The sequence below is a fragment of the Aphanomyces astaci genome (genome assembly GCF_000520075.1).
Source record: "Aphanomyces astaci strain APO3 unplaced genomic scaffold supercont1.9, whole genome shotgun sequence".
Lineage (NCBI taxonomy): Eukaryota > Oomycota > Saprolegniomycetes > Saprolegniales > Verrucalvaceae > Aphanomyces > Aphanomyces astaci.
The window spans coordinates 493,905-508,914 of NW_009798272.1; the positions used below are offsets into that span (position 1 = coordinate 493,905).

General features: G+C 49.8%; 9 protein-coding genes across 9 annotated transcripts; 4 read left to right on the forward strand and 5 right to left on the reverse strand.

The window, feature by feature from the left end:
- On the forward strand, positions 1-3,083 carry H257_04975 (hypothetical protein). Its single transcript, XM_009829650.1, has 4 exons — positions 1-136; positions 201-931; positions 1,233-2,064; positions 2,607-3,083. The coding sequence occupies exons 2-4, from the start codon at positions 325-327 to the stop codon at positions 3,058-3,060; spliced, it is 1,893 nt and encodes a 630-aa protein (XP_009827952.1). The 5' UTR covers positions 1-136; positions 201-324; the 3' UTR covers positions 3,061-3,083.
- Positions 3,084-3,326: 243 nt separating this feature from the next.
- H257_04976 (26S proteasome non-ATPase regulatory subunit 14) lies at positions 3,327-4,397 on the forward strand. The gene has a single exon (XM_009829651.1). It carries the CDS (start codon positions 3,373-3,375, stop codon positions 4,309-4,311), a length of 939 nt encoding a protein of 312 aa, XP_009827953.1. The 5' UTR covers positions 3,327-3,372; the 3' UTR covers positions 4,312-4,397.
- Positions 4,398-4,758: 361 nt separating this feature from the next.
- Positions 4,759-6,032, forward strand: H257_04977 (hypothetical protein). Its single transcript, XM_009829652.1, has 3 exons — positions 4,759-5,100; positions 5,255-5,448; positions 5,650-6,032. Exons 1-3 carry the CDS (start codon positions 4,824-4,826, stop codon positions 5,974-5,976), a joined length of 798 nt encoding a protein of 265 aa, XP_009827954.1. The 5' UTR covers positions 4,759-4,823; the 3' UTR covers positions 5,977-6,032.
- A 341-nt stretch (positions 6,033-6,373) lies between these two features.
- Positions 6,374-7,417, reverse strand: H257_04978 (hypothetical protein). Its single transcript, XM_009829653.1, has 4 exons — positions 7,019-7,417; positions 6,885-6,965; positions 6,556-6,825; positions 6,374-6,490 (listed from the first exon to the last, which is right to left on the reverse strand). Exons 1-4 carry the CDS (start codon positions 7,376-7,378, stop codon positions 6,428-6,430), a joined length of 774 nt encoding a protein of 257 aa, XP_009827955.1. The 5' UTR covers positions 7,379-7,417; the 3' UTR covers positions 6,374-6,427.
- Positions 7,418-7,710: 293 nt separating this feature from the next.
- H257_04979 (hypothetical protein) lies at positions 7,711-8,641 on the reverse strand. Its single transcript, XM_009829654.1, has 4 exons — positions 8,330-8,641; positions 8,168-8,248; positions 7,847-8,116; positions 7,711-7,801 (listed from the first exon to the last, which is right to left on the reverse strand). Exons 1-4 carry the CDS (start codon positions 8,627-8,629, stop codon positions 7,742-7,744), a joined length of 711 nt encoding a protein of 236 aa, XP_009827956.1. The 5' UTR covers positions 8,630-8,641; the 3' UTR covers positions 7,711-7,741.
- A 1,272-nt stretch (positions 8,642-9,913) lies between these two features.
- Positions 9,914-10,682, forward strand: H257_04980 (hypothetical protein). The gene has a single exon (XM_009829655.1). It carries the CDS (start codon positions 9,955-9,957, stop codon positions 10,498-10,500), a length of 546 nt encoding a protein of 181 aa, XP_009827957.1. The 5' UTR covers positions 9,914-9,954; the 3' UTR covers positions 10,501-10,682.
- Positions 10,683-10,698: 16 nt separating this feature from the next.
- H257_04981 (hypothetical protein) lies at positions 10,699-11,178 on the reverse strand (the record flags this gene model as incomplete). The annotated part of the gene is made up of 1 exon (XM_009829656.1): positions 10,699-11,178. One exon carries the CDS (start codon positions 11,176-11,178, stop codon positions 10,699-10,701), a length of 480 nt encoding a protein of 159 aa, XP_009827958.1.
- A 15-nt stretch (positions 11,179-11,193) lies between these two features.
- Positions 11,194-11,556, reverse strand: H257_04982 (hypothetical protein; the record flags this gene model as incomplete). Its single annotated transcript, XM_009829657.1, has 1 exon — positions 11,194-11,556. One exon carries the CDS (start codon positions 11,554-11,556, stop codon positions 11,194-11,196), a length of 363 nt encoding a protein of 120 aa, XP_009827959.1.
- Positions 11,557-12,110: 554 nt separating this feature from the next.
- Positions 12,111-14,833, reverse strand: H257_04983 (hypothetical protein; the record flags this gene model as incomplete). Its single annotated transcript, XM_009829658.1, has 9 exons — positions 12,111-12,440; positions 12,721-12,801; positions 12,856-13,249; positions 13,413-13,486; positions 13,928-14,249; positions 14,299-14,388; positions 14,439-14,500; positions 14,545-14,627; positions 14,689-14,833. 9 exons carry the CDS (start codon positions 14,831-14,833, stop codon positions 12,249-12,251), a joined length of 1,443 nt encoding a protein of 480 aa, XP_009827960.1. The 3' UTR covers positions 12,111-12,248.
- Positions 14,834-15,010: the final 177 nt, after the last annotated feature.

Genomic DNA, 15,010 nt, shown 5'->3' on the forward strand with positions numbered 1-15,010 from the left:
GCCAGACGGGGCAGATCACATCACGATTGACCGGCTCAGTCGACGACGACTTCGCGTAGTCCATCCACACCCACGGAAAACGCACGTCGTCCCTACTAGAGCCGCGCCGAATCAATCCCCGCAGTTGATTCGACAGGTACGAGATTTTCCCGAGATATGCAGAAGGTTCCGTGGTTCCCAACCACCCTATCTATCTTTAGGTTGACCCCATCGTTACAGCATTGCCCGACGGACACCATTTCGGAGGTAACGAAATCCATTTTGAACGTGTTTCGGCGAAACACGTCGTCCAAGTCGCTTGATCAGCATTACCTGGCTTCTTCGATGAAGTCAGCGCCGCCGCCGTCACCCCAGTGTGCGCTGGGCGAGCACGAACGAACGCCTGCAACCCGTCATCATTCGTCGATCACTGTGTCCCAGAGGCACCAGCATACCCACGCCCTCAACAGTTCGAACTACTTTGAAAAGGCTGCGAAAAAGGAGAACCGCACCATTTCGCAGATCAAGAATGGCCTGCGCAGCATCACACACAAGGCGTCGTCCCTCTTTGACGACTCGACATCCTCCTCATCCACGTCATCTCGGCGTCCCTATCCACCAAGCCATTCATCCAGTTCCAGCGAACATTCCCGCACCAGTTCCCAGGTCACGCTGTGTCAGTCCCCCAGCACGACGCCGATCGATGGCCTTCACATCCATGATGCCGCGAGTCCGAGGTTGACGGCCCCGGACGACTCGGACGACGAGCATGCGATCACCACCTACATCCGGGACCTGACTCCTGACCCGCGCAAGATCCTTCGAGGCCGCGGCAGCTCAGCGCTTGTCCGCGCCGTGATCCGCGCCAACATGATCGATTGCATGTCATGCAAGTGGGCATCCGGGTACTTTTCGTACGTGTCGTACGGGGTTCGGCAAAAGCAACTCTCCAGTACGTCCCTCCAAACACGTAATTATTGTCGCTTTTACCCAATATTTGGCCTTTTGTGCTTTTATATTGGCCAACTCTATCGATCAATTCTCTTCTTTGGCTTGAATTTGTATGTGTCAAATAGAACGTCCTACGGGGATTGGTATCACACTAATTGAAGTCTCACATTAATTTGATGTTGATGCTCCTGCAATCTGATTGGCTAGATTCTTCGGTTGTGTCGTTATTTATTCGTTCTCCATGTCTCTCCAGTTTAGAATACAACACCATCACCACGTCGTCGTCCTCATCTTTCTCGTAGCGCTCGAAGCCAACTCGCTGCGGTGGCTCATCTGCCAGTACATCATTCTCGAGGCCACGCGGCGCAACGCCGTCCAGCAGGTGCTTCGCGACCAGCTCACGCGCAAGCTCACCGACTTCCGCATCGCCGTCCAATGTGTGTCGGGCATGACTGTGGTCAAGTACGGGCGCAAGGGCAAACCGCACGCGACGCAGCTGCTGGTCGAGAACGCCGACGTGATCCGGTGGACGCCCAAGCTGGGCCACCATCTGACGTCGATGCTGCAGCAACACAAGCACAAAAGCATCTCACTATCGACCGTGATTTCCGTCCAGAGCGGAATCAAGAGCGACGTGTTCCGCAAGGCGTACAAGGACGCCAAGGGCATGCTGGACCCGGCCTGCTGTCTCTCCCTCGTCACCCCCACGCGGTCGCTGGACGTGGTCACAACCAGTCGGCAGCAGTGCGACTGGCTGCAGCGCAGTGTCCAGCTCATGGTCGCCCAAGCCCACGAGAACGAGAAGAAGGCCAGCATGCACGTGGAAACGACCATCATGAAGAAACTCGGGAGTATGACCGTACACAAGCACGGGCGCAAGGGCCGACCGCACAAAACCAACTTGAACGTCGACAAGTACGGCGAAATCACGTGGAAGGGCAAGAGCGGCGGCGCCATCTTGCTCCAGGAAGTGCTCGAGCTGCGGCTGGGCCACGCGACTGCTGTATTTCACCGCGTGTCGACGCAAAAAGCCAACAACCCCAATCACTGTCTGTCGCTGGTCACGGCATCCCGGACATTGGATTTGGAACTGCATTCAGAAAGTGAACGGGATTACATGGTCATTGCTTTTCGGTACGTACAGTACGCCCGTGGGATGTTTGATTTGCTTCGACTTTGAATTGAGGACTGGACTGACATGCGATTGGCAGAAATTCGACACAACGTGATTTGATTGGTTTAGGCGGTTATTCTTTTTAATCCATTCATTCATTCGCTAAAGCCATTCTCTTTATCTACTGAGGGCTCCACTTTCGTATCAATTTGACAATATATTGTTTTTCTTTTACCCTAAATTTGGACTTTTGTGCTGATTTGCCAAATCTGTCGATCGATTCTCTGTACTGAAGTTTGTACGTAATACGTTGTCCTGTAGTGACTAATCACACTAATTTAGGTATCACACTAATTTGATTCTGATGATTGTTTCCTGCCGTTTGATTGGCTAAATACTTCTGCCGATACTTGTGTACATTTGATTGGTTCGATTTATTCTCCATGTCGCTCCAGTTTAGAATATGTGTATGCTTTGTCGATCGTGCAAACAACCATGTGCTATGTGGGACGATATATATATATATTGATGGTTTGGGGTCTCTAATACTCTATTTGGGTAGATATTTATTGAACAAGATGCGCGATCGAGCCCGAGAAGCAAAACGCATGAAAGCCGAGCGAGGGGTCCGCATGCTACAGGAAGCATATCAGTATCATGCCAGTCGGATGCAAGTACAAGCCCAACCCGTTGGGTACGACCTGGAGCGATACCCCGGCAGCAGCCTCCCGCCGTCCCCCACGGCGTCGTCCTCGTACTTGCCATCTCCATTTGCTTCGTCGTCCTCTGTCGAACGGTATCCGCCATCTCCGTCGGCGCAACCGCTTCCATACCCGCAAGCACCGCACGCGCTGTCGCAGTTTCGGGTGGAGTCCAAGCAAGGATTAACAACCCCACAAGCAGTAGCATCACCAAAACCGTCCAAGGCGCTGCTGCTGCCGCCCCACCAATTCCCCTCGTCAAACTCGTCTATGAGAGTGATGAAACAATCATTGGTGCCTTCCGCCACATCGTAATCTAATATATGTACCCCTCGCCATCCATGTCTATAGCAATAACTTTATATTCATACGGAGTGTGAAGTTAGCTACCGGTACTACTGTAGTATGTTGCTCTGCACTGTATGATTGGCTGAAATAATATGTATATTCTACTCTAAGCGAATCATATCAAGTCCAACAGTTGAATTTCCACGAATCCAAATGGAGAAAACTGCCCAATCAACGTCGTCGTTGGATTTTGCCCAATCACAGCGACTTGAAATCCTCGGTAGAATTGGATTCCTCGATTCTTCTTCACCTCACCGCCGCACATTCGATCCGACGACGATGGATCGCCTGCAACGACTCTTCGGAAACCTTCCCGGCATGCAAGGACATGGCATGGGCGGAGCCAACGATGGACCGGCCGTGGATACGGCTGAAAAAGTGCACATCTCGTCGTTGGCGCTGTTGAAAATGCTCAAACACGGCCGCGCGGGGGTGCCGATGGAAGTGATGGGACTCATGCTTGGGGAGTTTGTTGACGACTACACCGTGGTGTGCCTGGATGTGTTTGCGATGCCCCAGAGCGGAACGGGGGTGAGCGTGGAAGCTGTGGACCCCGTGTTCCAGACCAAGATGTTGGACATGCTCAAGCAAACCGGCCGCGCCGAGATGGTCGTGGGGTGGTATCACAGTCATCCTGGGTTTGGCTGCTGGTTGAGCGGCGTGGACATCAACACGCAGCAGTCATTCGAAGCGTTGAACGCCCGCGCCGTGAGTATCGTCGTGGACCCGATCCAGTCGGTGAAGGGGAAGGTTGTGATCGACGCGTTTCGCTTGATCAACCCGCAGCTGATGATGTTGGGCCAGGAGCCTCGTCAAACGACGTCGAACATCGGGCACTTGAACAAGCCTAGCATCCAAGCGCTGATCCACGGGCTGAACCGACACTACTACTCGATTGCGATCGACTACCGCAAAAACGAGCTGGAGGAGCAGATGCTCATGAACCTGCACAAGAACACGTGGAGCGACGGGCTTGTGTTGACCGAGTTCGAAGCCCACTCGGCCAAGAACGAGGAGATGGTGACGTCCATGCTCAAACTCACCAAGCAGTACAACGAGCGCGTGCAGGAGGAGGACGAGAAGACCGCGGACGAACTCGTCGTGTCCAACGTCGGTAAGATCGACCCCAAGAAGCACCTCGAGTCCGACGTGTACGATCTCATGGCGCTCAATACCGTACAGTGCCTCGGTGCTATGTTGGACACGATCGTGTTTTAATCTCCTTAATCAACCACCCTGGCTGGACCTGTGCTTGCTTCCCTTCTTCTACCCATGTACTCGGTGGGTACTTATCCGTTTTGGTCTCATCGTAATGTCACTCTGGCTGAAAACGAACTACATATACATGCGGCAAACTGACCACACACGACCGTGGATTGGAGTTTGGTACAGTTTAGAGGGCACTAGGTGGCAACTGAAAAGGACTTAGTCAAATTCAAAGAGAGGGGGGGGGCTTACAACCCAAGCAGCATAACCCCCCCCTGTTTGTGCATCGTTCAGTGGCCATTGAAGGGGATATTCCCAGTGTTATGAGTAAGGACTTTATAAAGTACAAGCAAGCAGGCATAAGCCGCCCTTGGGTTCTCATCCCATTTAGAGAGGAGGGTCGGGTTCTATAATTAGCCGCGAGGCCGGCAGTTGCGTTGGAAGGTGTGGATTGCTAAATTTGGGTTCAGGTAGGTGGTCATACTCGTTTCTTGCGAGCACAAACTAGCTCGAACACCACCAGCATGCAGCGGGAAGAGTGCATCTACAACCTCATCCCAAAGGTTGTGGTCGTGCCGGACAAGCCCACGCGGTACACGAGCACACACGACCCCAACTCGCAGCCGACGGCGTCGACGTTCGGGTTGCAAGGCAAGACCAAGCTGCTCGGATCGAATTTGGGCCAAGAGAAGCCGCGGACGCCCCCCACTGCGGCGAAAACGTTTGGCAAGTTGCCTCAAAAGCCAGACCCCAAGGACTTTACAAAGAAACACTCGAAATGCAACATGCCACCGTCCAAACGTACGTCGTTGTTTGATGTGCTCCACAGTCAATATATATATATGTGTGTGTGTATATCCAAAGTGATTTATATATTATTTCAGAAAAGGACATCGCATTGGATATACTTCGAAGTGGTATATATATCATCACGTTGACTCGTGTGTGTCTGTAGCGACCAAGTTTACGTATGACGGGGTGAAAAAGCCCCCGCTGGTCAAAGCCAATGAAAAGCCCGTGATGGGCTTGAAAACATCCAAGAACTTTATCGCAGCCAACGCCGTGGAAGCCATCTTGGACGTGCCAGGCAACCGCGCGCGGGTGAAAGCTGCGGCCCCCGTCTACCGCGACAAGCCCGATTACGGCCAGGTTGGTGGCATCCGGATATGCAACATGTGACACGACGTTGTTGTGATAACGTGCCATATGTATAACATTGATTGAAGTGAAGGAATGTCGTGAGCATGAATGACGTGGACTGACAAATGTGAAGTTGAAGGACATGATCACAAAGTGCAATGTGACAAGGCATGACGTTCTCATCGTGTTTGATGGGGAATGTAACGTTAGGTGCCAGAGTACTTGCGCGAAGTGAAGCAAGAGATCGAGCAAGAGAACGAAATGATCGAGGAGTTTGTCCGGCAAAACAAAAACATTTTGGCGGATCAAGAGCCAAAGGTGGAAGCAATGGACGACGACGAGCGCCTCCAGCTCATTGACGCGCTCAAAGCCAAGTGGGACCATGTCAATGCCAAGTACCAAAAGCTGTGCCATAACGTGTCGTTCGACACCCAGGGCAAGGTCCGGCGGAAGGAAACGTTCGAGAAGGAGCTGACACAGATCGAAAAAGACATTCAAGTGCTGTCCAGGGGCCCCGTGGCCGTGAACCGAGATTGACCAACATATGGAACAAGCCAGCAGCATGTATATCTAAATAAACTGTACAAGGGGAAGCCATGGCGTACTAGTAGGACATAGATGCACGTTTCAGGACGAGGCTGGGATGGACACAGTCGAGGAAGGCAAAGCCATATAAAAGTTATGCGAGGCAACACCGCTTTGTTTGTTGGTGAGCGGAAATGGCCAGTTAACTCTATTTAAAGATGTTTTTAAATAGTGTGATATTATTGACACCCCCTGCCCTGGTCAAGGATGAGCAAGAAATAGTGTTGGTAACGTTAATGGCTTGTTACGGATCATCCCTAATAGTAGTACTAATTATTCGAATTACTATTAATAACGTTAGTATTATCATTACCGGTAGGCCACTAACCCAGAGATTATTATCAAAACAGCAACCGCTGATACATCAGATTGGAACGATTATTACTACTGTACTACCATAGAGTCAAGTCTTATAGAGCCAGTAGCGAGGGTACTGGCGCTGGATGTTGTTGAGTACGACGCTTACCTATAAACAATGACAAACACTCAGACCTGTGCGAATGAAGAGTGTTTGTTGTACTCGCTTCTTACCAAGACCAGGATGCAACTGCCGGTAAACACGGGCATCACCACGTACAAGTACCCAAGCTCTTGGATGTCGGGGCCGGAAATCACGGCGATGAGGGCCGTGGCGCCTCCGGGGGGATGGACGGTGTCGGTGACTTGCATCACGACGAGGGACAGCGACACGGCCAACGCGCAGCTGAGCCACTTCCAGCCGTCCCCTGGAGCGACATGGAGAAACAGTTGCGAGATGGACACGCCCACAATGGCGCTCAGTGTATTGCCCAGCACCACGTTCTACCAACAACACACCCACACTCGGGTGAAGGGGAGGAAGCTCGAACCGACGTAAGTACCCGTGGCTGTGCGAGGGGCGACTGAATCGCGCCAAAGGTGAGAATGGCCGTCGCGCCAAAGGAACCGATGATTGACGTCACCTAAAGAGCAGTCAGGCACGGCTAAGGCTGCAAGTAAATAGTAGATTGTCAACCTTGACCCCGGATCCGTACGTCGCTTGAACAGAGTACTGGATCGCAGCAAGGACGCCAATGCCGCAGAAGCTGCTCACAAACGACCAAAACAGGATAATCATGCGATGGCGGCGTCGATGACTGTCCCAGGTCGCGTTGCGGTGCGTGGGATCGATGGCGAGGCGACGATGCGCCGCGTTCACTTCGGGGTTGGCCGGCATCGACTCGACGCCGCGAAACTTGAGGGCGTACGTGCCCATGAGCAAGGGTCCTTTCAACGGAGCGGTGTCGGACACTCTTTGGAACCCTACGTCCGCTCCATCGTCGGCTGGCGTCGACGGAGGTGCAGGCGGATCGCATGTCGTCATGTGCTGCACCATCCGTCTTTTGTTGCTGTGGTGCTAATAATAATAAAAACAACGTTGTTAACAGTAAACATTTACTGCATACTTCGAAGTAGTATGCACCCTGTAGTGGATACACATGCGATATGATTGGTGGGCTATTTTTAGATACCCGTCATGATGAGTTCACATTTACATTAATTGGTGGTCTACTTGATCGTGAAGGTTGTGAGGTCACAAGCTACGGGATACCAGGTCTAGCATGGAGAATACAAACGATCGAGCATATACGTATACTTCCCGTTCGATATACATTCGCTAGCACTGCACGACAGCGGTAATACTAACGTTATACTACGTAGTACACATTTGGGTGTTGCATGATGTTAAAGATTATTACTATTTGGAAAACCAGTAGCGAGGGTATTGTCGCTGAATGTTGTTGAGAAGAACACTCACCTACACCACGCCAACTGAGCGAATGGACTACAGTAGGCTCCGTACCAATACTAGGACGCAGCTGCCAGTGAACACGGGTATGACGACGTACAGATACCCCAAATCTTGGATTTCACGCCCCGATGTGACGGCGAGAAGGGCAGAGGCCCCACCTGGGGGATTGACAGTGTCTGTGAGTTGCATGGCCACAAGGGAGATGGAGATTGCAAGCGCACAGCTGAGCCATTTCCACTCGTCTCCGGGTGCCACGTGCTGGAATACATCGGCGACCAAGACGCCCACGAACGCACTCAGTGTGTTGCCCACAATGCAATTCTACATTTCATCAGTGCAAGAAGCCATACAAGTTATATCGGATAAATGTACTCTGGGCTGAGATAACGGAGCTTGAACGACTCCAAACACGAGAATCGCCATGGCGCCAAATGATCCGGTGATCGCCTGCACCTGGTCAAGCAAAACACACACGCACATTACAACTTGGGAACGCATTGTGATGACGACTGTACAGTGCATACTAGTATGTACCTGTACACCAGACGAGTATTCAGCATGAAGGGTGAATTGAATGGCTGCAAGGATGGCAATGCCGCTGAAACTCGCGATAAAGGACCACAAGATGACCTTGGCTTTTGCGGCGTATGCCTCTCGGGTGTAGTTTGACACTGTGCGGTTGGCTGGTAGAATGGCCAGCATGGGAAGGGCGGGACATATCTCTGGTGTCGTCTCGTTGCCTTGGATTCTCTGGACGTACCCGCGAAACAAGCCTGCCTCATCTTCTTCGTGGAGGTTGTGCGAAGTGTCGTCCCTTGCCGCGGTGTAGTTCATGTTGTCGTCGTTGGTGGTTTATTTTGACAGTGAACATACAAATTCGTGACAGTGCTGTGATAGGGCATTAAATTACAGTTTTAACCAGTCGTTCGAACGTATAGGTTGTAAGAGGTAATCAGTTTAACGAGGTTTGAAGGCGTGCCTGTTGTACCACCTGTACTACAGTATTAATAGTATTGTAGATTCGATATGAATTTCCTAACCCCGCCCAATCGAACCTCGCAGTAACCGATCCTCGCCGAATTGCGTTTGGTAGCCAATCAAATGTCGCAGCGAGGTTGAAGCGGAGTTCACAGTCAGCGAAGGGGACAGAATTGGGAAATTCACAGTAATGTTACTCGGTATCAATTCTTGCACCCTTTAATTTTCACCATTAAGTTTTAAATTATATTCACAGTGAATAAGATAACGCTACAAATTTGGTAAAATCTAGCCCATATGTTTTCTCAAACTTCAATGCTCACAATTACTGTTAAATACATACTGAAATCAAATGAAAGTGGGGCAAACAATTGGCTCGGCACTCCTGCTTTTGTTTTACTAACAGTAAGTTAGTATTAATACATGTTATTAATAACATACAAGTACACTGTCCGTTTGGGCGAGACGAATGCAAAGAAATTTTCTAGTGGGCCAATTTGACTGTGAATACGTTTTTTAATCTCTTCGTCTCCAACCACAAATGCTGCATGCAGAATCTAGTACCGTTATAGTAACGTTAAGAGCATCTCCAACGGTGTTTTTAATTCTATTTCAATTCGAAGTTACGGATATAGAATGGAAAACCTTGCGCTATCCGGAGGATTTGCTGCAATTGAAAATAGAAAATCTGCGGGACGTAATTTCTAAAAGTCCGAATAGTGCCAAAAAATGGCAACCGCAACAGTAAAGTTCATTGTGTGCAATTCTATATTACTACTCCGGAGTAGTATATTACAAGCATGAATATTACCATAGCCAAGCACACACTTTCTGATCACAATGTCGCAATACTATACGTATTGTACTGTATAATTGAAATTAAATCGTAAGAACTTAATTTTAATAAAATACCAAGAAAAGATATTGAAACCGTTCAGAAATTAGATAGCGTTCAGAGAATCGATCCGCTACCTGACTTTTACCTCGAAGTAGTATATTACACGTATAGATTGATGACTATATAACGCTTGATGGAGCAATCGGATATTCGCCTTGTTGGGTACAATTCCTCGAATATACTTTATCCACTTAGAATCATGCTTCATTTTGATTGGTTCGTTTCCAAAATGTTGCGGAGTTCCAAGGTTCAAATCATCAAGATCGATCACAACTCCTTCATCATGGCCCAGAAGAAGGCACTTTGGAGCTCGCTAGCGACGCTCAACAAGCTCACATCTAGCGCCAAGTCGACGTTGTACACGCTCGAGACGTCCAAGGGACCCCTCGAAGGTTTTGCTGTACACGGCGAGACGCCACGAGCTCCGTTTCCACCGTTCACGGCCGAGACCGCGTTGCAAAAAGTCAAGGCCGCCGAGGATGCATGGAACTCCCGAGACGCCGAGCGCGTGTCTCTTGCATACACCCCCGACACGGTGTGGCGCAACCGCGATCAGATCTTTGTCGGTCGCGCCGCCGTCGTCGACTTCCTTCGGTCCAAATGGGCACTCGAGACCAACTACACGCTCGTGAAGAACCTGTGGTGCCATGACCACAACCGCATTGCCGTGCGGTTCACGTACGAGTACCAGCGCGTGTCGGATGGCCAGTGGTTCCGCTGCCACGGCAACGAGCTGTGGCAGTTTGATGACCAAGGGTTCATGCAGCACCGCGATATGAGTGGCAACGACGTCCCCATTGCCGCCTCCGATCGCATCTATGTCAACTAACACGGTTGGCCTCGCTGATTGTACCCTGCGATACAGTTAATGCACAGTACACGGATTGCAGGAACCCAAGCCAACAAAGTACGCTACAATGTGACTTTTGCAATCACCTTGCATTCCATATTCTCGTTGAAACTAGTAACCTTAGTAGTAGTACTAGTATCTCTAACGAGCAGCCAAAGTGCTAGAATCCACGCCTTGTTAGTCTAGAATCGTAAATTGCGCTTGGGTGACCATGAACACAACAGGATACAATTCCTCCGACGGGCCCACGAGGTTCATCTTGAACGGCTCTCCGTCGTTCACGGCAAACATAACATGCAACGTCGTCCGCCGAATCGTCACCACGTCGCCCTCTTCGATTGGAGGCAGCCTGTGGATCTGAATCTCTTTTAGCCACATAGCTCCATGAGACACGTACAGGTAGCAGGTCGACATGGATTCGCTGCTAAAGGGTATCATGCCGAACGAGCCGAGGCCGATGGCGTAGCTTCCAAGGGCACTGTCGACGCGGATTGTAAACGTCGCCACCAGCGGCTCCTCGGCCACCGCGCCCTGCCACTTTCGACCTTTTCGACACCACTGAATCGTCCGCAAGTCTTTCGACAGCGCGATGTCTGGTCCGTGCGTCTCTGGGTCCCATCGAATGGCGGGGAGGTCCACCTTCAAATACTCGAGCATTGCCAAAAACTCGTCCTACTCAACCGCCGTCAGCCCCACCATCGACATGATCCTTTCCGTGCGCAGAAAGAAGAGGACGCGTCGAAACAGAGTTGGATCTAGGTCTAGGAAGTACGCGTCGCCGTCGGGTTTCCACCGCCCAGACCTGAGCAACGCATGAAAGTACGTGCCTTCCCAGCGCAGCAGCGTAGCATTGGACGTTTGGAACGTCGTGCCCCCCACGTTCAGCGTGACAATGTTGGGGTGGAGCTTGACGCATTGGTCAATGCGGGCTTCGAGCTCGGCCCAGTTGGCTACCTTAGTATCCACCGCGTCGTCTTCGGCATTGTCGACGGATGCCCCCGCCGTCCCAACGTCGCCAACATCACCAGGTTCCATCGACGTTGTGTTAAAGTGCAAGCACGCTGTGATTTGTGCAGTGAATCTTGTTTATGAATTCTAGAAGTGGCGGTTGGGACAAGCAACTGTAGTCCTCTCGTGATTGATGTTCAACTGGACCAACTTTATCTAGTCAACTACCGCAACCGGCATACATTCTGCTTGCATCGTGCCCCTCCAGATGGTAACCCTCTGCGCCTTATTCAGACGTGGACGAGGCTAGCGCATTTCCTTCCTCCACTACACCAATACAGTAGTATGCCAACCCAACATGAATACGCCACCCAACGACTCCGAAGCGTAGCGCTGCTATCCGGCCACACATCATCCTTACCACTAGCGCAACATCATAAATGAGTACTTCGAGGTGTAACTATTAATAGTATATGTATAGTAAGTACTACTGTAGTCCTAGTAGTACGTAGTGTACATAGTAGTTACTGATATGGGCATCCTCTACTCTCGACGCATCGTAATTGCTCCTAACGTGACATATTTCAACTGTTATAAAAAGACGGTTGTACCCGGTAAGACACTCATAAAAACCAAAATTGCTCTCACACTACATGCTGTCACCACGCTGTTAGTTTGTGCACCCCAATAAATACTAGTACTACTACGTAGTATACTAGTACCCTGTATGTACTATGGTGTTGTTGTGTTAATGTTCCCAGGTAAACGACTAGTATTTGTTACGTCCACGCCAAGAGCTTCTCCAACGCTTCCAAGTCGTCCACGGGCGCCTCTTCGATCTTCTTCTCGTAGTAGCTTTCAATGAACGCCAGATCCATCTTGGACTTGGTGTCGTACACAAAGTTGATGGCCGCGCCCTTGCGCCCAAACCGACCCGTGCGTCCAATGCGATGCAAATACGTTTCCGGGTCCTACGATATTCGTAACCAATTATAAATATTAGTATATATAAATATAACTCTCCAAATACAAATACAAAACCAAATACCCCCCAAAAATAATTGTATCCATTTCATATATAGATAACTCTCCAAATACAATACCAAATACCCCCCAAAAATAATATTTATCCATCTCAAGGAGGGGGGCGACGAGTACTGTAGTAGTTAGTAGGCTCTTGAAAAAATCCAATTCTCCCATCCATTTTACCAACCAATAACAACAACAGCGGTCTCGTGAAGTCGTTCGTACCGGGTGTCCTTCTCGGTTCACAGGAATGTCATAGTTGATCACCAGAGATACTCCCATCACGTCAATACCTCGTGCCAGCACCTATACACATACACAGCATCGTCATATCGTCCATCTCGGGATGTTTCTTCGTACGTTGGTCGTGATAAGCACTTTGGTCGTGCCGAGTCGAAAGTCGTCCAGCACCTGGTCGCGCACCTCCTTGGCCATGTCCGCGCCATGCAAAATGCCCACCTTGTGCCCCTTTTCCCGCATGTTGGCCGTCACTTTTTTGGCCGTTTCGCGCGTGTGCACAAAGATCACGCTCTTGCCCACGTTCAGCAACCCAAACAAGTCGCTCAGCACTTCCGCCTTTTGGTTCTGGCTCTTGCAATCGATCCAAAATTGTTTGATTTCATCCAGGGACAGCCGCTCCTTCTTGACCATGATCGTGTTGTGGTTGGGAACCATCTTCTCGGCGAATTCGCGCACGTCGTCGGCGTACGTGGCAGAAAACAGCAAGATCTGGCACGCTGGGTTCTTGATCATCCTGGTACAATATATATGATTTTAGAGGCGGCTATGTACGATATATATATATATAATATATGTACAGATATAATATACATATATTATATACATATATTATATACAAATATTATATACATATATTATATACAAATATAATATTATATATATATATAGAAACGTACTTTTTGATGGCCAGCGACCGGTCGCGCATGCCACTTTCGTCAATCATGACGTCGGCTTCGTCCAATACAAAAATCTACACAAAACGTATCGTCGGTATATGGGAGTTGTTATATTACACATAAGGTAGTGAACGAATAAAAATCAACAATTCGACCTCCAAAACATGATAAAATACAGATGCGATATGCACATGTCAAGTAGAAACGATATCGGAATATTGTGCTTTCCAGTGAAATTTCATTGTGTTGTGGTTTCTCGTTGGTATTTAGATCGGTTTGATTGGCTACTTTAGATGAGCTCAAAATTATTAGCCAATCAAAACCATCTCAATGAAATTCAACAACCAATCAGATCGATTGTGGATCGGTTTGGTCGGCGCGATTCGATTGCACCCCCTCCCCAAATTTGTATCAAATCGACAATATAGAAAATGACATTTCAAATTGTAGAAATGACACTTCAAATCGTAGATATAGACAATTAGAATGATAAAAAGATGTAAGAGATCGCGTACCTTGAGATGTGTGAGGTCGAGCGTGCGCTTCTTCACAAGCGACTCGACGCGCCCGGGTGTCCCGACCACGATTTGCGCCGTGATGTGCTGGCCTTTCTCGACTTCGTTGCCGGGAATGGCGAGGAAGGTCTCAATTCCGCAGAACGATCCCATGACGGTCACCACGGCCATGATTTGACGCGCCAGTTCGCGGGTCGGCGCCAAACACAACGACTGCACGCGCTTGGTCGTGTCTTTCGTGGCGCGGTACAACATGCCGAGGACGAACGTGGCGGTCTTGCCACTGCCGCTTTGAGCTTGTCCGATCAGGTTCTCTGGAGGTCTACCTCACGGTTATATATATGACGACATGACGAAGGCATCGTTCGTACTCGGTCAAGATCATGGGAAGCGCGACGGTTTGGATCTTGGATGGTTTGCTGAACTTCATCGCGTACACCCCCTTGAGGAGGTTTTCAGGCCTGTGAAAGGGTTAGCTGCATGAAGCAAGCGCCACTCGATAGCCACGTACAAGTTGAGTTCTTCGAAGCTGACGGCGGAAAACAAGTGCGAGTTGGGGTTCGATCGGACAATCTATGTATCGAGTGAGGGTGGAAGTATACTTTACGACAACATACGTCCAAGGTCGCCGTGTATTCCTTGTCGGCATCGAGGCCCTGTCCCATCGCCATGATGTAGTCCAACGAGTGCGAGATTTCCTCTGGTTGATTGATGCACATGAGATGGACACTTAGAGCAACTTGGTAATATGAACCATGTACCTGTCGCAAAGACATCCACAGGGGCAGCAGGCGGCGCCACTGCCGGCTTCTCTTCATCGGCGGCAGCCACTTCAGGAGCGGGGGACGACATCGTGGGGATGGACGCTTTGTTTTCAAAATGCCGGTGCCCACTCTTTTGCACCATGAATGAAGGTCATTTCGTCCAATCCACAGTGTTTATTCTGAATCTTTACTGCTGATTGGCTGAAATATCGTCCAAATCGCACAATATCTGCACTTTCCGTACAGTGTACCATTACGGTATACTACTGACAATTGTCTGTCCAATCCACGATCTGTATTTCCAAGGTCGACCGTGGAT

Bases quoted from the DNA above. Each gene is read 5' to 3' on its own strand.
- H257_04975 (XM_009829650.1), top strand. From the start codon at position 325: ATGAAGTCAGCGCCGCCGCCGTCACCCCAGTGTGCGCTGGGCGAGCAC. The intron at 932-1,232 runs GTACGTCCCTCC...TCTTTCTCGTAG, and splicing joins TCGGCAAAAGCAACTCTCCA to CGCTCGAAGCCAACTCGCTG. The intron at 2,065-2,606 runs GTACGTACAGTA...CTATTTGGGTAG, and splicing joins TACATGGTCATTGCTTTTCG to ATATTTATTGAACAAGATGC.
- H257_04976 (XM_009829651.1), top strand. From the start codon at position 3,373: ATGGATCGCCTGCAACGACTCTTCGGAAACCTTCCCGGCATGCAAGGA.
- H257_04977 (XM_009829652.1), top strand. From the start codon at position 4,824: ATGCAGCGGGAAGAGTGCATCTACAACCTCATCCCAAAGGTTGTGGTC. The intron at 5,101-5,254 runs GTACGTCGTTGT...GTGTGTCTGTAG, and splicing joins CAACATGCCACCGTCCAAAC to CGACCAAGTTTACGTATGAC. The intron at 5,449-5,649 runs GTTGGTGGCATC...ATGTAACGTTAG, and splicing joins ACAAGCCCGATTACGGCCAG to GTGCCAGAGTACTTGCGCGA.
- H257_04978 (XM_009829653.1), bottom strand. From the start codon at position 7,378: ATGGTGCAGCACATGACGACATGCGATCCGCCTGCACCTCCGTCGACG. The intron at 6,966-7,018 runs GTTGACAATCTA...ACTGCTCTTTAG, and splicing joins CGTACGGATCCGGGGTCAAG to GTGACGTCAATCATCGGTTC. The intron at 6,491-6,555 runs GTAAGAAGCGAG...CATTGTTTATAG, and splicing joins GCAGTTGCATCCTGGTCTTG to GTAAGCGTCGTACTCAACAA.
- H257_04979 (XM_009829654.1), bottom strand. From the start codon at position 8,629: ATGAACTACACCGCGGCAAGGGACGACACTTCGCACAACCTCCACGAA. The intron at 8,117-8,167 runs GTACATTTATCC...GATGAAATGTAG, and splicing joins CTCCGTTATCTCAGCCCAGA to AATTGCATTGTGGGCAACAC. The intron at 7,802-7,846 runs GTACGGAGCCTA...GGCGTGGTGTAG, and splicing joins GCAGCTGCGTCCTAGTATTG to GTGAGTGTTCTTCTCAACAA.
- H257_04980 (XM_009829655.1), top strand. From the start codon at position 9,955: ATGGCCCAGAAGAAGGCACTTTGGAGCTCGCTAGCGACGCTCAACAAG.